Here is a 19,632-nt window from a genome sequence, read left to right as displayed (position 1 = left end):
GATGTTGTTTTACACCATTAAAGTAATATAGAATAAAGTCTAATAAACACAAACAACAATGTATTCTCTTCTACTAATTTCAAGTTTTGGATGTAATATGCCATATCACAATCCTAATTCTTTCTATTTAATAAAAATATATATTATACATACCATATATATGTAACCTTAATTTTGTATGGATAGGACAATGTCCACTCTTACTCTATATTGGCTACGTCCCTGACTACACCAGAAAATTTGAGATGTAACACAGGATATTCGGACTCATATCCTCCCATGTCCCAAGGGAAATTAAGACCCAACAAGTGACATACTTGCTTGATATATCTTCTTTAATAACTAAATGTTTTTTTTTGTCTATCACAGAATGAATTGTCAAATGTCATTTTATGGTTATTTTGAATTAATTTTTTTTCCACATATCATTTTATGAGCTTTTCAATTTTATTAAATTCTATATAATATTTTAATATAATAATTGCAACAAATGTAGTAATAAATAGATATTAATTTTACTAATAACCTTATCTTTTAATTTTAAAATTCTCAAAATTAAAACTCATTAGTTTTTTTTCTTTATTTAAATTTAAAAGATAAAAAATATTTTCATCATAATAAATCATTATTTTTTTTTCTTATAAATTCAAAGTATTCAAATATTTTGATATTTATATTTAACATTTTTAAATAATCAATGTAATACATGGATAACATTATTTATTATACAATTAACCACAATGATGTGATGGTGGACTAAAATAGTGTGAACCCACGGGCTGTACAATTTACCATAAATTATAATAGTTTTGAAATTGTTTAATATCGGTTACCATTAGCAACATGTTTTAATTTTACTACTTAGTTATATAAATTAAAAATCAATTTGAACTTGTCTAAGTTAAAGTGGATGGGAAATTGATGTCCCATGAAGCATATGTCACATACACCCTATCCAAATACATGCCATATCAATCAATTAATGCATAAAATAGATCAAAAGAATATTGTCATGTCTGTAATCATTGTTATTTTTATTCAATTCTTACCATCATCATATAACATCCACATAGTTTGGTATATACATGGAAATTCAGTACAATTTACAAGGTCATGATTGAAAGTTGAAACCCAACAAATATAAAAAAATTATAAAAAATAAATAAAAATAAAAAAATAAATATAGAGATGACAAGGCCATGAATGATTTGATCCAAATTCTAAACACATTATTGTTCATGTTGGCCCACCATGGAAGGTGAGCGGAGGTATGGAGTATGGAAGGTACGGTCAGTGAGTGATATCGCGTACGATACGTGTGGCCCCACAGATCATATCCCATGGCTATGGCTGATCAGTGATCATGGCTCTCTCTTCAATTCTATATCCAAACGGTTTGCGTCCTCTTCTTTTTGTATCTTCGCTTTCCATCTGCAAACCTTAGCAAACTACTACTGATCATCAATCGCCTGAAAAATCATCGTTGTTGATCGACGAGAATGAGTAGCGGTGGCGGGAAGAGAAGGACACGAGTAGGCAAGTACGAGATTGGCAAGACGTTGGGCGAAGGCAGCTTCGCTAAAGTCAAGTTCGCTAGAAACCTCGTCACCGGTGATGCCGTCGCCATTAAAATACTCGATCGTGAGCGTATTCTCAAACACAAGATGGTCGAACAAGTAAGTAATTCCATCTCTTGTATTACCAATTCATGTTTACTTTTAGTAATTGCTTTTGCTTACGTTCGTCCTGTTTGTAATTGTCAGATGAAAAGAGAAATCTCAACCATGAAGTTGATCAAACATCCCAACGTTTTAAATCTCTATGAGGTGAGTATAGTATACCACTTCAATTTCCTACTTCAATCTGAAGATTACCTTCTTCGTAATCAAGTTCTGATCCAATGTTATCGTTTGATTTGATCGATAAATAATGCTTTGTTCTGTTTTTGGAATATCATGGAATCATCAAAAACATCTGGATTTCTGATTATTCTATTTTCGTATAAGTGTGATATTGACACATCATTGAGTTGTTCCTCATTGATTGGATTAGGTCGTATTAGGTAATCACACATCTACCTTTTGGAGGCCAATATATCCAATCCATCTAAAAGAAAGCTAATATTACTGAGAATCTGAAGTGTTTGATCTGTTTTGAGAATCTGAATATAGAAACTATTAATTTCCTTTACATCCAAACAGGTTATGGCAAGCAAAACAAAGATCTATATTGTTCTTGAGTATGTTGATGGAGGCGAGCTCTTTGACAAAATAGTAAGTAACTCTTACCTCTTCCATGATTCTCTTTTATCATTTTAATAATCCAAAACATTATAACTTTTCAATGATATTACAGGCCAAACATGGGAGACTTCAAGAAGATGAAGCTCGAAGATACTTTCAGCAACTAATTAACGCTGTAGATTACTGTCATAGTAGAGGCGTGTATCACAGAGATCTCAAGGTTCTTATTTGTTCATCTTCATCATCATAAGTTCATAAGTTCATAACTCATAAGTAATGAATGAACTGGTTTGTGGTTTATTAATTAATTACTTATCTACCCCTTCTTCTTATTACAGCCTGAAAACCTTCTCTTGGACTCATATGGTGTTCTAAAAGTTTCAGACTTCGGATTGTCTCAACAAGTGGTATGTATAAATTCACAAAAAGTTCTTTGTTTTTTATTTTTTATTGGTTAATTAATTACTAACATTTGAACTCTTTGTAAATTTAGGAAAATGGTATGCTGCACACAGCTTGTGGGACTCCAAATTATGTTGCTCCTGAGGTAACACTAATAGCAATGAACTTCATAGATGTAAAATGGTAAATATTTACTTGAATTCTTATTTTATTTTTTTATTTTTTTACTTTTCAGGTGCTCACTGTAAAAGGTTACAATGGTGCAGCCTCTGATATATGGTCTTGTGGAGTTATCCTTTTTGTCCTCATGGCAGGATACTTACCTTTTGATGAAGCAAATCTCATTGAATTATATAGAAGAGTAAGTTTCTTAATATTTGTATCCTAATCTTCATTTTATACACTTTTTTTTTTTTTTCTAAATTCAACTTTTATTCAGATTGAGAAGGCTGATTATAGATGCCCACCATGGTTTTCATCTGGTGGAAAGAAACTGTTGACACGAATTCTTGATCCAAACCCCAAAACTGTGAGTTTTTTTTTTAATCTTTTAATGTTTACAGATTATGGAATTATATTGTATATAGTTAGTTGTGAACTCCATGATGATTTGCAGAGAATAACAATTTCTGAAATCTTGGAAAATGATTGGTTCAAGAAAGGTTATAAACCTCCAAATTTTGAGCAGGAAGAAGATGTTAGCCTTGATGATGTAGATGCTGTTTTCAATGAATCCAAGGTATGTTAAAGAATGGGGTCACAAATTTTATAAAATTTCAGATACATTTTTTTTTTATTTGTTAATACGATTCTTTTTTATTTCAGGAACATCTTGTTACAGAAAAGAAAGAGAAACCAGAATCCATGAATGCCTTTGAGTTGATATCAAGATCACAAGGTTTCAGTTTAGAAAATATGTTTGAGAAACAAAAGGTGTGTTGTAATTGTATTCATTTATAAGTTATATATTTCATCAAATCGCTTTTTCTATATAATTTTTTTATATTCGAAATTTAAATAAACAGGGCCATGTAAAGAGAGAAACAAGTTTTGCTTCCAAGTGTCCTGCTAATGAAATCATGTCTAAAATCGAGGAAACTGCAAAACCCATGGGTTTTAATGTTCACAAAAGAAATTACAAGGTAATTTTTCTTTTTCTTTTTTATAATTGTGCTTCAATTCTTCATTTTATTGTTTGACATCATATTAATAAGTTTAAAATTTATTCTTTTTAAACATTTATAGATGAAATTACAAGGTGACAAAACTGGAAGGAAAGGCCACCTTGCTGTGGCTACAGAGGTATAAAATCATTTTTGAAATAAACAAAAGTAGGATGCTATAATAAAGAAAATAAAAATATATTGTTATTCGGGTGTTTCAAGATTTTTTTAAAAGTACAATATTGTAATATTTGTCTACTTTGATTTTGTTTAGGTTTTTGAAGTGGCTCCCTCACTACACATGGTGGAGCTCAGGAAAACCGGCGGTGACACATTGGAATTTCATAGCGTACGTGTTAAAGCAAAAGTTCTTAAATCTTTATATGACAGATCAGGTTGTACTGTGTTTGACCTGATATGACAGATCAAGTTGTACTGTGTTTGACGTCCATTGGAACTCATGTCGATGTCCATAGGAAGAAATGAAAGTTTTTTTTCCCATCCAGAGACAGACACTCGCTCTTGATCTCTCTTATGTACAAAAGACGAAAATGCCCTCGTCCTCATTGTTTGAAAATAATCTACAGGCTTACTCTATTATGTCATGTCATATCAGTTGATTGTTTTTGTGTTTTGTTGAATGATAGTTTTACAAGAACTTTTCTTCGGGATTAAAAGACATAGTTTGGAGCAGTGAATCAAATAAAGATGACAACCGGTGAGAGTGAGACTAACGAACTAAATTTTTTGTAATGTTTTTTTTTTTTTTTTTTTTTTTTTTTTTTTTTTTTTTTGAATCTAACTTTTTTTTTTTTTTAAAATATGTTTGGAAGAAAATCATGAAATGTGAGAAGTCCAATACAAGGCATCATTGTGGGTGAATAATATTGGCAATCTTGACATTATTGGTAACAGAAGTTGCAATACCATTTTGTGTTGTGACTTTTTGATATGCAACATGCATATGCTCAAATGTAAGTGTAAGAACCTTAAATAAATATATATTATCATGTTTGGCTTTATTATATGGTTGAGTGTAGGATTTCTTTAATAATTTTATTTATTTGATTTGATCTTCATAATTATATTATCTTTGTCATAAATTGCTTTTCAAATTGTTTTTATTTGATCTTTGTTGTTTTCGTCTTGGTTTGTTATACTTGGCGTTGAAAAGATTGATCAGAGTTAAGACCAATCGTCATCATTCAATTCTTTATAATCTTGTTTATCATTATCTTCGCTTGCTTTAAAAAAGGTTGAACATTACTTAATTTGTCGCCTTTCTAGTAGACCCATGAATGTCCGAATAATTTTCCACATCTTAATTGAACACCATATCCGTTAATGTCATAAGATAATACATTATTTTCATTTATATGACAAAGAAAAATGAAAGTCAACGGATGTGACTGTAATGCAATACATTTTTTAAAATCTATTTCAGTTGTTAAATCTTATATGTGATCATGTATATAAGATTATATTGTGATTGAAATATCTTATCAAAATGAATTAGTCTTTAAATTTCGTCTTAAGGTCTTGCTTGTGCAGTATCTATGCATTTAATGTTGATTAAGACATCGATACTAAAACTAATTTTAGCAACTTAAATAGTTTCATACGCTTTATAGATGGAAACAACATCAATTAAGATATCAACGGTGGATCCAGCTTTAATTTCTTAAGCAACCATAAGTCTTGTAAACGCAAACTACAATAATTATCGTAGATCCAAACCAAACAGCACCTATTAAAACATAAATTGTGGAATCAACTTTAATTTCTTAATCTGTAACCATATTTTTTGTAGATGCAAGCCATAATAATTTGTGTACATGGAAACGACGCTAATTAAAACATCGATATTGGAGTCAACTTTAACTTCTTAAGTGTTAACCAAAATCCATACGATGGTTAATGCTCAATTTGAAGTTGAATTCAAAATTTTAAGACTCAATCTCAAGATAGACAATTTTTTAGGCTTTGTGTGAGATCTTTTACAAAAATATCTAATTTTCTAGGGTTTAAAAGATTGCAGATTTTACTATAGAAAACACACTAAAAATGTGTGATCAGATTAGAATAAGATTTTACTATCTTATTCGTGGATCTTACTATCGCAATTTATGGGAAAAAAGAAAGTCACAAATGTAAAGGGCAAGGGAAGTAATCTTTGTTGGACTAAAATTTCCCAACTTAAATGAACCTATGAGGATGCAAATAATTACGGCATTCAATAATGAATATTGATCAACAAGCAACTAATATAGACATTGGGGTGGGAATTATTTGGTCCGGAACTAAAAAATCTAAAAATCAAATTGAATCGAAATCGAATTCAGACCAAAACATATTCAAAATCGATTTATGGTTTGGTTTAAGACCAAAACGAATTGTAAATTTGGTTTTTGTTCGAGTTTTGGTCTCATGAAATTTAGACCAAACCAAACCGGGGAGCTGAATTTGATTAATAAATTAATTAAAAACTATATTTAATATTTTATATATTAAACAAAAATATTCAATAATTAATATAAATTAAAAGACATATTATGACATCTCCATTTTTACGCTCCAAACAGACCTTTTTTATGTTTATTTTAAAACAGGGTGTTCTTTGTAATTGCGAAATTTATCCCATAAAAAGTCTTTTTGAAGAAATGTTTTTCATTGATTATTAAAAATTTGAGATATCATAACTGATACAATAAACATAAACATAAACGTAATCATTATAAGTCTTACAATATCTTTTATACTATGACATATTTTTCCTCGAATCTCTCATCGAATCCAAACGTGGTTATCTTTATACAACTTCCTGTGATACAAAGAAACTGAGTGAGTCAGGTTGGAAAAACTTGTGAGTATATATGGTTTTCAACCCACGGTAATATAATTAATTTTTGTTTAATTATCTATCAAACAATTGACTCAATTACTCATCCCCGTTTTCTTCAATATTCCTCCCTAAGGATCATCACGAACACCATTGCTGACAGTATTATTTCACGGATTTCTTTGCAATACATATCAATAGGAGTAGAATACATCATATGAACACGTAGTTCATCGCTTACAGGTTATGAACCAGCTTGTGTTTCCACTGGACTATCTAGAATGGTCTGTGGTCGTCATCTATACTCTGCTAGATGATTACATCGTTAGTAGTACTATTAAATTCGTGGTCTATTCCATCTCTCATCGTCCATCACCCCCGTCATCTCTCATTTATCATCACCCATCACCGTCATTATCTATCATATTTCATCACCCATCACTACCCAATATATTATAAATATATAAAATACATATACGGTAGAAATCATATAAAGATTATCTTATATTATTTCATCTAACACAGAACATCTTAATCGTAACTAATAAGCACATATAGCATTTAATTATCTAAATACACACACACACACACACACACATATATATATATATATATATATGTTGGATTAAGTGTCTAAGCTCATAACTACAATTGCTAGTACTTGATTTGATAGTAGCATGATCATTTTGGGTTTGTCTTCACTCATGCAACTTGACATGATGACAAGTGGAGAGAGAGTAGGATTTATTATATGAATAATAAATTGATACTTAAAATGATTTTATTAAGATATTATGAGATTAATATATTATTTGGAAATCATATTATTAATTAGTAATTAATCAGATATTAATTTTGGGATTAAAGGAACGGATTAATAATTGAGGGGTTGTTTTGCAAATCATTGATAATTGTCAAACTGGGCTATTGGACTCCTTAATTAGCAGTGGACGAAATCATGTAAGGAGGCCATGTAGATTTCGTCCAGGGCCTCATAAGGAGGAGTACATGGGCTGCTTAAGCCATAAGCAAGAAATTAGGGTTTCCACCTAAAAACCCTAGCAGCCTCAGCTATATAAACCCCCTTAATATGAGATTTTTGGATCCAAGCTTCTAAGAGTTGCCCTAGCCGATTTCCTTGTCTCTCCATCATCATCCTTTGCGTTGGGTGTTTGTGATTTCATTAGAGGTGCAACACTTGGGGCACTAAGCTTTCAAGAGTCAAGGTGTTCTTGTTATTGCTACATAACAAGTGAGGTAATCTACTAACCCTAGTTTGTATATGTATTTTCGAGAAATTGTATGCTAGTCTATAGATTTATTGCTTTGGTGTTCATATTTTTATGTTCAATAGTGGAAAACTTATATCCAAAGCAATTAGGGTTGCATGATCACATAGGATTGTAGATATGTTCAAAATCCATCAATCTATGTGTAAGATGAAAGTAACAATGTACTCGAAAGTTAAAAATGGATGACTTGTGATTTAGGGCAGAGCTTCGCCTAACACCTCATTTTTTTTCTTTGATATGACCTAAGTATGAAAATTACTAAGTTTTAGTCTTATATTCTTTGTGACTAATGATAGTCTAGATTCTTTACTAATCCCAATGTCTACATTAAGATCTATCAAGTAAGGAGCAACAAGGTAAGATCATGTTAGAGGTAGGATCCATTTGTTATAAAGAGTATACTGTTTGGAAATCTCACTTTAAACACCTCACGAAATCTAGTCTCGACATCACTCCCGTAAGTAGATCAATTAGTATTATGACATGGAATTACTGATAAATCTTATTTATAAATTCATAACAACAACTATGAATATAAATATAAGTTACACGAAAAGCAATATGAGTCTAGCGAAAAGTCGTAAATTTCATTGGCAGAGCTCCAACCCGAGAACTTCTAATTGTTGGACTCTCATACATTAGAGCCTAGCTAAATGCCCTAAATCTAAAGAAAAATTTAATTTTAACTTTAGAAAGTCAAAGAGAAAACAAGTGAAGTTGTGAGGAAACAATGTGCCATTGGCAACTATTTATAGTGGGTTTTCATCTAAGGCGCATCGTGTTTTTAGAGGAGTGTGGCGCACCCTCCAGACACATCGTTCCTCTGGCATTGTGATATGTGGCAGCTGCCAAGTGGATCTATGTTCCCCCTTCTAGAAGTGCGCGCTACACCTATGCGTGTGTGGCGTCGACACGAAATTTTCAAAAATTCACATATTTTTCATAGGAACTCTATTTTTGACATTTTTATATACACGCATAGCTATCAATGATATCTACAACATTCATTTAGACTTTGTTGGCTAATTCTCACTTTATTTTTAAAGTTATATTTTTAACAAGCTTAAACTGTTAAAGTCCATATAAAAATCATAACTCTTCCAACAACATTCGTTTTCGACTATATTTATATCCATAGACTCCTATTCACAAGATCTTTGATTCTCGTTTAGATTGTTTTTCCTAATAATCAATTGATTCTAGTTTTGGTTTCTATGTCGCACATTGTTGTGCTGAATCTTTGACAAATCATAAATTTCTCATATGAAATTAGATTTGGACATTCTCTATATACACGAGTCCTCTTTTACAATTACTACAACTTTTGTGGCTAATAAGCAAACTATCTAAAATTCACTTTTTGCGACATACTTTACCATATTAGGTTGAACGCAAAACTTCAAAGGATTATAAGATCTTCATACGAAGTCAGATTCGAGCGTTTCCTTATGTCTAGGGAAATACCATCACGACTACTACAATTTTTTTAACGCTCAATATGCCAGGTAAATGTTGAATTATTTAATTTCCTTTCGTTTGAACATTTGGCTTGAGTATGATGGATGTACATATGGTACGTCGGGCGTACTTCAAAGGAAGCTTGAGGGGGGATGTCACCCACATATGTTGCGCTACCCATGCGTACGATGGGCATACGTTAGTCAGGGGAAAACTATAATTTTTAGGGTTTTCACCCTATTTAAGCACATTAATTCCTCTAAATCATTCATCTTATCAGTCTTCTTTGTCTCTTGAGCCATATCTCGAAGCCCTAGGAATATTAAGAGTATTCTTGAGCTTATTGAGAGTTTTTGGGTGTTCTTTTGTGATTTTGAAGAGTAAGGAACTTGGTGGTGGTGCATTGTTGGATTTGGAGCTTCAAGATCCAGGGCTATCTTCTTCACTACGAGCTTCTAGATGTAAAAAGCTCTTACCTTGTTGGTTCCTTGCTTAGATATCTTTTGGTGGTAGATTTAGGAGTTTTGTTCCCATGACTTGGGTCTTATGGAGTATGGACTACTCCAGACCATTTGAGTTGTCCTTTTGAACACTTAGGAGTGCATGGAGTCATAAAAATCGGATCTTAGAAGTTAAAAGTCAACCATGCAGGAGTTGGTGACCACTTAAGGGAAGTAGATTGCTAAAACCATGGTTTGAGTCCCATTAAGACATACAAAATCATAAAGTTTGTAACTTTATGTCTTAATACACTTTAATGAGCTTAGATATGATTTTAAACGTTAGATCTTAACGAATTAAGACCTTAAAAGTAAGTTATGGCTAATTGGGGGCATACGTTGAGCATACTCACTTGGATTCCCGATCCTGAGAAGCACTCAATTATATCGGGCATACTGATGATACGCTTAGCGTACTCACCAGAGAGGTTTTTACGCTTATAGTTTCAGACCACCTTGGGCTTAAGGATTTGGGCCGCAATCTTTTTGTGATGGGCCTTTTGGACTTGGGCCCATTTTGGTCATGGAATATCTTTTGGGATTTGGGCTAGTTAGATTTGGGTCTTGGTGTGTTAGGCCCAATAAGGAAAGGATTAAGCATCCTGTTTACCCTTGAAGTCGGGGTTTAGGATTTAGACTCTCAAGTAAGGTTAATGGGATAATTGCTAATTACCGTTTTATTATTTCTGATCTAGTGGGAGGATTTTGCGATTCTTCAGCCCGAGTGTGATTTTTTATCTTCAGACTGATGTGAGTTTCCTTCACTATACACGTGGGTCGAAGGCACCAATGTCGGCCGACTAGATTATGTTGGTAGGATAATAGTTGCCTTCGTGACAATTTCATGTATTGCTTATATATGTTTGTGGTCTCCGTGACTCTTACTGTTATGATTATATGCTAGCTGTAGAGGGGTAAAATAGACACAATATCGATTAAAAAAGACCGAAGGGGTTGAAATATAGCAAGTACCGTTTGAAATAAACCGAAGGGGGTGAAATATACCCAGTACCGGTTGAAAGAGACCGAAAGGGTTGAAATATACCTAGTACCGATTGAAAGAGACCGAAAGGGGTGAAATAGACCTAGAAATGTTTTGACTATATGTATATATGGTAAGAGGTATTTTGGGGGAGCTCACTAAGCTTTATGCTTATGGTTTTCAGTTTATGTTTCAGGTACTTCCAGCTCGAAAGGGAAGGGCCCGGCTTGATCGCACCATATCCGCCCATGTTTTTCGCATTAAGCAATTTTGGGATTTTTACTCCGGTGTTATTTGACTATGATACACTTTGAATTGTTTTAAAATGATTACTGAATGTTTTGAAATGAACTAAAAATGAATTTTTTTTCTGAAAATTTTAAGATGTTATAAGTTGGTATGAGAGCCTTGGTATGAATGATTCGGGCATACTCTCTGGTGTGCCTGAACTCAAATCGAGGATTGGTAGATTTTCCATAAAAAGAAACATTTTAATTAAGTGATTTTAATAATAAAAAAAAGGCGTGTGATGCATGTAATCAGCCGAGCTCAAGTTAGTCTTCCCAAAATACATATACATGTTATACGTTTTATGCTATGATATGAGAATCACATGCTAGTTTAGGGCTAAGGATCTGCTCAGGATTCCATGATATAATGCTAGGAGAGATGCTTTTATGTGTCTTTTGTATGAGCTTATGGATTTGCATGCTAGTATAGATCAGTTATCTGATAGGATGGTGTGTTTAGGTTATGTTTTGATTCGAATTGTTTGATGCTGGAATGTTGTGTGCTTTGTGATTTTAGTAATTTTCATTAATATCAACTAACTATTAGACAAAGTCACTTGATTACATAATGTTGAGATCAGATAATTCTAGAGGGTTAGGTTTAACTCTATCGTACAGCTCTTGTATGAGTCCAACCGTTGTAGTGTGAGGCCTTTTACTCGAAAAATTATCTAGTACCAATAGTATGTAGTTGTATTTGTGTAGTAGTTAGAAGGTATTAATGAGAGTCCCTTTTGTAGCTAATAGCAGTGAGTGGTAAGGAGAAGAACCCTAGGAAGTTCCTGAAATATGTATTGGCGCGTAGGGCACCTTATAGTATGAGGAGAGTATTATATAGGAAGGAGTGACTTGGAGAATTCGAGGTACTCCTTAGGGAGGGTATAGATAGGTGTGAAAGGTAGTATTGGGTCCATACTACTGAAATCATAGGATTTATACCCAAAACAAGGAATACCATGATGAATCCAGGAAACTCGAGAGTGTGAACCTCTTTGTGTGTATATTGATTGTTTATGTGTTATGTTTCAACATGGTGATGACATGCGGTGAGGCAGGAGGTTCAGGATCTAGATCTGGTTTAGGCTTGGGAACCAAACCAAATGATGAGGAATTATGTGAGTTTATTGTGTCTGATATTACCAGAGGCATCCTTGATTGGCCCCGGTGATGTTTGGGTTGATCAAGTAGGGTATCGTCGAGTTGATGGAGGATCGCCTTCAGATCTTTAGGGCTGATCTGGCCACTAGTCAGTCGAGCCCACAATCTCTCCTTCAAGGATTTCAGGGGATGTATGGTGCTGGAATTCTTTGGGGTGAAGGACCCCATTGCAGCCAAACGATGGATAGAAGATATTGAGTGTGCTCGGATGACCAGCTTCTGCCCCAAGGGGTCGAAGGTGAGGTTCGATGCAGGATGTCTGAGGGAGCGAGATCAGTATTGGTCAGAGGAGGTTAGCTATACTCTGGGAGCACCAACCATTGATGTCATGTCATGGTCGGATTTTGTGGCCGGTTTCGAGCAGAGTTTGCACCAGCTATTGAGGTGCAACAGTTAGCGAGGGAGTTTCTGGATATGCGGTAAATGACTAATACAGCAGCAGAGATCACCGCTAAGTTTTAAGAGATAACCATATTAGTACCACAGTATACTGCAGATGAGGAGATGAGGAAGACCCGGTACCATGACATGATGAGATCTGACATCAGGGTGTTTGTTAGTTTTTCTCCCTGTCCGCCTCTGGATGACATAATATCCAGGGCTCGACAATGGGAAATTCATATATTCTTCATAAGAACTCTATTTTTGAAGTTCTTTGTATCCACGCATAGCTATCATAGATATCCACAACTTTCATTTAGACTGTATGGGCTAATTCTCACTTAATTTTTAAAGTTATAATTTTAACACGCTTAGACTGTTAAAGTCCATATAAAAACCATAACTCTTCCAACAACATCTGTTTTTGGCTGTCTTTATATCAAAAGACTCCTATTCGTGAGATCTTCGATTCTCATTTAGATTATGTTTCCTAATAATCGACTGATTCTAGTTTCAGTTTTTGTGTCGCATACTGTTGCGCTGAATCTTTGAAAAATCATAACTTTCTCATATGAAGTCAGATTTGGACATTCTTTATATGCACGAGTTCGCTTTTACGATTACTACAACTTTCATTTAGATAACTTAGGATACTAAGCAACCTATCTAAAATTCACTTTTTGCAACATACTTTACCATATTGGGTTGAACGTGAAACTTCAAAGGATCATAACCTCTTCATACGAAGTCACATTCGAGTGTTCCTTATGTCTACGGCATTACCATCACGACTACTACCATTTTTGTAATGTCTGATATCCAGGTAAATGTTGAATTTTTTTAATTCCTTTCGTTTGAACATTTGGGCCTGAGTATGATGGTCGTACATATGGCACGTGAGGCATACTCCAAAGGATGCTTAAGGTGGGATGTAACACACGTATGTTGGGTTACCCATGCGTATGCTCGGCATATGTCAGTCAGGGGCTAACCCTAATTTTTAGGATTTACACCCTATTTAAGCACATTAAGTCTTCCAAATCCTTCACCTTATCAGCCTTATTTGTCTCTTGAGCCATATCTCGAAACCCTAGCAATCTTGAGAGTGTTCTTGAGCTTATTGAGAAATTTTTGGTGTTCTTTTGTGATTTTGAAGAATAAGGAACTTGGTGGTGGTGCATTGTTGGAGTTAGAACTTCAACATCCAGGGTTATCTTCTTCATTGCAAGCTTATGAATGTAAAAAGTTCTTACCTTGTTTGTTCCTTGGTTAGATCTCTTGTGGATTTCAGAGTTTTGGTCCCATGACTTGGGTCTTATGGAGTATGGACTACTCCAGACCATTTGAGGTGTCCTTTTGAACACTAAGGAGTGCATGGAGTCATAAAAATCGGATCTTGGAAGCTAAAACACAACCATGCATGAGTTGGTGACCACTTAAAGGAAGAAGAATGCTAAAACCATTTTTTGAGTCCCATTATGACATGCAAACACATAAGTTTGCAACTTTATGTCCTAATACGCTTTAATGAGCTTAGATCTAAAGTTGGATGTTAGATCATAACGAATTAAGACCTTAAAAGTAAGTTATGGCCAACTTGGGTGTACGTGGGTGTACGCTGAGCATACATAGTTGGAGTCTCGATCCTGAGAAGCACTCAATTATGCAAAGAGTACTGATGGTACGCTTAGCGTACTCACCAGAGAGGTTTTTGGGCTTTTAGTTTCGGGCAACCTTGGGCTTAAGGAATTAGGCCCTTATTCGGTCGAGCCTTTTGGACTTGGGCCCATTTTGGTCGTGGAATATCTCTTGGGATTTCGGCTAGTTAGATTTGGGTCTTGGTGTGTTAGTCCCAATAAGGAAAGGATTAAGCATCCTATTTACCCTTGAAGCCGAGGTTTAGGATTTAGACTCTCGGGTAGGGTTGATGGTCTAATTGCTAATTAGGGTTTTATTATTTGTGATCTAGTGGGAGGATTTTATGATTCCGCAGCCTAAGTGTGATTTTTTATCTTCAGACTGAGGTGTGTTTCCTTCACTATACACGTGGGTTGAAGACATCAATGTCAGCCCACTAGATTATGTTGATAGGATAATAGTTGTTTTTGTGACAATTTCTTGTATTGCTTGTATATGTTTGTTGTCTCCGTGACTCTTATTGTTATGATTATATACTGGCTGTAAGGGGTAAAATAGACCTAATATCGGTTGAAAGAGACCAAAGGGTTGAAATATACCTAGTATCTGTTGAAAGAGACCGAAAGGGGTTAAAATATACCCAATATCGGTTGAAAGCGAACGAAGGGGCTAAAATAGACCCATACATGTTGTGACTGTATGTGTGTATGGTATGAGGTATTTTGAGGGAGCTCAGTAAGCTTTATGCTTACGGTTTTTCGGTTTATGTTTCATGTACTTCCAACTCGAAAGGGAATGGTCCAGCTTGATTGCACCACATCCGCCCATGTTTTCCGCATTATGCAATTTTGGGATTTGTACTATGGTTTTATTTCACTATGATACACTTTTAGTTTTTTTGACAAGATTACTGGAAGTTTTGAAATGAATTTAAAACAAATTTTTTGTCTTAAAAATTTGGGATGTTACAATTTTATTAAGATAATTTATCCTAAATAATTTTGTACCGAAAATGTAATTTTATCGCTTATAAACATATTTACAAAAGGCTTATAATACGTAGTCTGCAACGCACACGACTAATGATTTCCCTATTTGAGGGTTTAAATTATAATATTCATTGCTAACTTATTATAAGATTATATCTCAAATGTCTAGCATGAAGTTGTCGGTGTTATACATATTAGCCATTTATGTTTTTGGCTAGTACTAGTACAATTTTATCATTTTATGTATGAAACTTTATATCTTTTTGTATGAAACTTTAGATCTTTATGTTTAGAACTTTAGATTTCTATGTTAAAAAATTTGTAATTTATATTTGGAAACTGCAACACATGTTTTTTTTTAAGATAATATTTGGTTTCCTAGGTTTAGAAATTGAACCAAACAAAATTAGAATTCGGTTTTCGGTTTGGTTTAGAGGAATTTGAATTCGATTTGGGTCGGTTTTCAAATTGGACCAAAAAAATTTCAAACCAAATAAATTGATTTCAGGAAACCAAAGAACCCATAAGCCGAACGGATTCCCATCCCTAATCAAACACCGAAATTTTAGCATGGAAAACCTAAAAGGAGAGTAAAAACCATTACCATCAACAATATAGATATACAAAGTCGTATGGAGATATAATAGAGGCATACAATAACCTCCGTACACTTGGAAAAAATCACTTCTATTGTATGGGAAAAAACAAGCAAATGAATTATGAGGAATATCACCCAAAAAAGGCTATTGTCTAGCAAAAACAAAAGTGAAAAAAGTGATATAATCAACCAAACCATTGAAAACATTGGACCGTATGCTTTGAAGCTATTTTCCAAAACTAAAGACGATCCAACCATTGAATCTCCGGGAAATCATCAAACATTGTTGCTTGATCTTCAAACCACTGAAAACATTGGAATATATGCTTTGTGTGGCAATTTGATGTTTTTTTAATGAGATGTGGCAATTTAATGTTACTACATTGATTCTTCTGTTTTTTAGAAAAAAGATGGATTTCTCATCATCTATGGTTTAACATCGTCGAGATAGTCCATTCTTCTATTGTTAAAGTATTATTATGGTGTTGATTTATGATTCATCAAGATATATGTGATTAAAATACGTCTTGTAATAATGATTTATTTCTTAATATTGCTTCTTTATTGAAAATAATTCTATGGTTTGAAAAGTTTGACATTATATGCTTTTTAATTTCTAGCTATAATATTTGATCGATTTTAGTAAGTTGTATTAATTGATTCAACGTTGAATATTTAAGATTGTTTGAAATCTAATAGCGTTGTCCTTATAATTTGTTTGTAGTGTTTGGTTTCTTCTTTCAACACCTTATAGCTGAAAACTTTTAACTTATATCCTATCACAAAAATTCTCTTATGTGAAATTTCTAAATTTTGTCTCATGATCACTCCTAACACTACAAGAAATTAGAGTATTACCGACGACATGCGTCGTCGCTAAAACGTCGACGCTGATGTTTTGTCGCTATTAATCAAACTGTCGCCGCTAATGCTTGTTGTCGTCGCTAAAGACCTGTCGCCGCTAAAGATTCATCGTCGGTAATAACCCATTGTCACCACTAAAGGCGTCGCCATCGCCGGTATTTGTGTTATATATATATATATATATATATATATATATATATATATATATATATATATATATATATATTAAAATTGAAAAAAAAAATGGTATGATATTATTTAATCTAATCCTACATCATTTCATTCCAAAATATTAATACAAAATTCTTTTAAAATACTCGTCCGATTTAACATATAACAAATTATCGAAAATACTAGTGTAAAATACTTGCACAAACAAAACATAAAAAAAATCCTACAACTATCTACTCGTCATCATCGCTCTCCTCGTTTCCTCCAGCTTCATTTCGTTGTGGCAACGAACGAAACCAATCTTCAAGTGCAGCACTACATGCCGGATCTTTTAACATTGTTTGAAGCATTTTCAATTACAAATAAAACAATATAATCTTATAAGTTAAACTACCATTATAACATTCTATATACAAAATATACATTCTACATATTGCATATAAAACATTATAACATTGTACTATAACTAACAATTATCAACCTACAAAATACCATTACAGCATTGTACTTTCATAAACTAACAATTACCAAGCTACAAAATACCAATATATCAAACTATAACCAAACTAACAATTACCAATATATAAACTATTATCAAACTAACAATTACTAAAATTTGAAACTATTATTAAACCAACAATTACTAACATTTTAAACAATTACCAAAATTAAGTAGTCTTGTCACCTGTGATTGTGGTGGTGGCTGTCTCAACGGTTGTTCCTGATCATACATCGACACAACCGTAGAAGGTTTACGTCAGATGCCTCTGATATGGCCACATCGAACACCCAATATTTTTTTAAAAAAATTTTGTGTATCCTTTTATCAAATTGGGTACTATATTTTTATCAAAACAATTTTATATCGCTGCTATTGCTAACATTTCTTGTAGCGTAAGTTGTTTGACATTTTCTCAAATTGGGTTCTATATTCTAATTAAAATGATTATCGCATATGTTGCATCACTCTTAACCTTAAGAAATATAACCATGCGTACCTAATGATTTCATCAAATATTACCATAATATACTTTCTTCTAACTAGACTATTGACTAGAACTTAACCAAACATATTCATGTGTAGTGGATGGAAGGGATCAATTATACCAAAAGATTGTTCTGATTTAAAGGAGTTCTTGTGTTGTTTAGCCTTTATAATTTGTGCATAGTTTATCCTTGTCATACCTAATATTTACAAACCTATCACCATATTGTCTCTCACCAGCCTAGAAATATTTTTCTAAGTTCAAATGGAGTAGAAGTTTGTGCCATAGGCATGAAAACTCATTACACTTGGTATAAACAAACTTTTATATTTGGATCAACAAATTCTACATTTAGCATGTCGTCTTACCGGATAAATCTAGGATTTATCATTTAGTTTCTTTAAATCTCACTTCATAATATGCATAACATAACTGACACTTTAATCCTTCTACATAGGATACATTCTAAATATATGTTTTTTCTAGTTTATTGTTCCATAAACTTTTTGTTTTGAATTGTCTCCATATATATATATATATATATATATATATATATATATATATATATATATATATATATATATAGGGTTAGATTCATATGAGACGGCCTCATTTTGTGAGACCGTGAGACGCAATCATAACCACTCATTTATTAGATAATAAACAAAAGCATTTTTAAAATACAAAATAATTGAAAATTTTCGGAAAAAAAAATTTCCAATATTATTTTCGGAATATATATTTTCCAAAAAAAATACCAAAAAAAAATACATTTTTTACATATTTTTATAGAATATTTAAAATATTCTACATATCTGGTAAATCTAATACAATATTCTAAACATTCTAAAAATCATATTAGAATATGTACAGTGTAATATTCTATTAGAATATTTCACGTATTTAAAAAAAACGGTAACTTTATTTATTTATTTTTTTTAGTTAAATAAAGTTCTGAAACTAATAATTAAAAAAAATTGTATTTTTCCTTTTATTTTGCATTTTAAAATTATTTTTAGATTTGGTCTCACGGTCTTAGAAAATTAACATGATCTCAAATGAAATTGAACCTATATATATATATATATATATATATATATATATATATATATATATATATATATATATATATATATATATATATATATATATCGACCATATCTTTCAACATAATTTCTAAGCATTTTCTTGCTTTATTCATGCTCCTTGAGTACTCGTCGTCTATATTCCGGGTCATTTACTCGTTTTATTCTGACATGTGGTTGATGGATCTCAATGGATCTTAATGAACTGCAGCCGCATTTTAGCATCATTTTTCAAATCTTCTTCTAAAGAGATTTATTAATCTTCCTCGACCATAAAACACATGTTACAAAACCTCTTCTTCCTTTTTCTTTAAAATTTAGTTGGTTCTTTATTCCATTCCTATGTATGCCTTCTCTCCCAACAAAGTCTTCATAGTGTCCACCATCTTATTATACTTTGAATTCCGGTAAACTTTCATCTTACAACTAGCAATTATATATCAAATCCTACTGCATTTGAAATACTTCTATTTTTTAGGGTTGAACTACATTATTCCATTCTCCTTGTACTTCCAAGCAAAAAGGGATGTCTCAACTTACATTCATTTGTATTCCTTGTCTTATAATCGATCAAAGAATCATAAATTTTCTTA

At 32.7% G+C, this 19,632-nt stretch overlaps 1 protein-coding gene across 2 annotated transcripts; it reads left to right on the top strand.

Annotated features, from left to right (window-relative positions):
* The first annotated feature begins 1,312 nt into the window (after positions 1–1,312).
* Positions 1,313–4,833, top strand: LOC145041632 (CBL-interacting serine/threonine-protein kinase 9-like). 2 transcript variants are annotated; one of them, XM_078989768.1, is made up of 15 exons: positions 1,313–1,676; positions 1,764–1,826; positions 2,202–2,273; positions 2,356–2,463; positions 2,582–2,650; positions 2,737–2,790; positions 2,881–3,006; positions 3,085–3,174; positions 3,262–3,384; positions 3,471–3,578; positions 3,671–3,787; positions 3,891–3,947; positions 4,083–4,157; positions 4,456–4,526; positions 4,639–4,833. In XM_078989768.1, exons 1-15 carry the CDS (start codon positions 1,500–1,502, stop codon positions 4,649–4,651), a joined length of 1,323 nt encoding a protein of 440 aa, XP_078845894.1. In that variant the 5' UTR covers positions 1,313–1,499; the 3' UTR covers positions 4,652–4,833. The 2 variants fall into 2 exon arrangements, with proteins under 2 accessions (XP_078845894.1, XP_078845895.1); XM_078989769.1 differs by having other exon boundaries at positions 1,314–1,676; positions 4,642–4,833.
* Positions 4,834–19,632: the final 14,799 nt, after the last annotated feature.

This window comes from Lactuca saligna, chromosome 4, assembly GCF_052625555.1.
Source record: "Lactuca saligna cultivar CGN05327 chromosome 4, ASM5262555v1, whole genome shotgun sequence".
Lineage (NCBI taxonomy): Eukaryota > Viridiplantae > Streptophyta > Magnoliopsida > Asterales > Asteraceae > Lactuca > Lactuca saligna.
The sequence above is the reverse complement of the archived record's forward strand: the minus strand, read 5'-3'. Positions and strand labels throughout refer to the sequence as shown.

Coding starts and splice junctions, on each gene's coding strand:
- LOC145041632 (XM_078989768.1), top strand. CDS start 1,500: ATGAGTAGCGGTGGCGGGAAGAGAAGGACACGAGTAGGCAAGTACGAG. Junction 2,791..2,880: donor CAAATTATGTTGCTCCTGAG/GTAACACTAATA, acceptor TTTACTTTTCAG/GTGCTCACTGTAAAAGGTTA. Junction 3,948..4,082: donor ACCTTGCTGTGGCTACAGAG/GTATAAAATCAT, acceptor GATTTTGTTTAG/GTTTTTGAAGTGGCTCCCTC.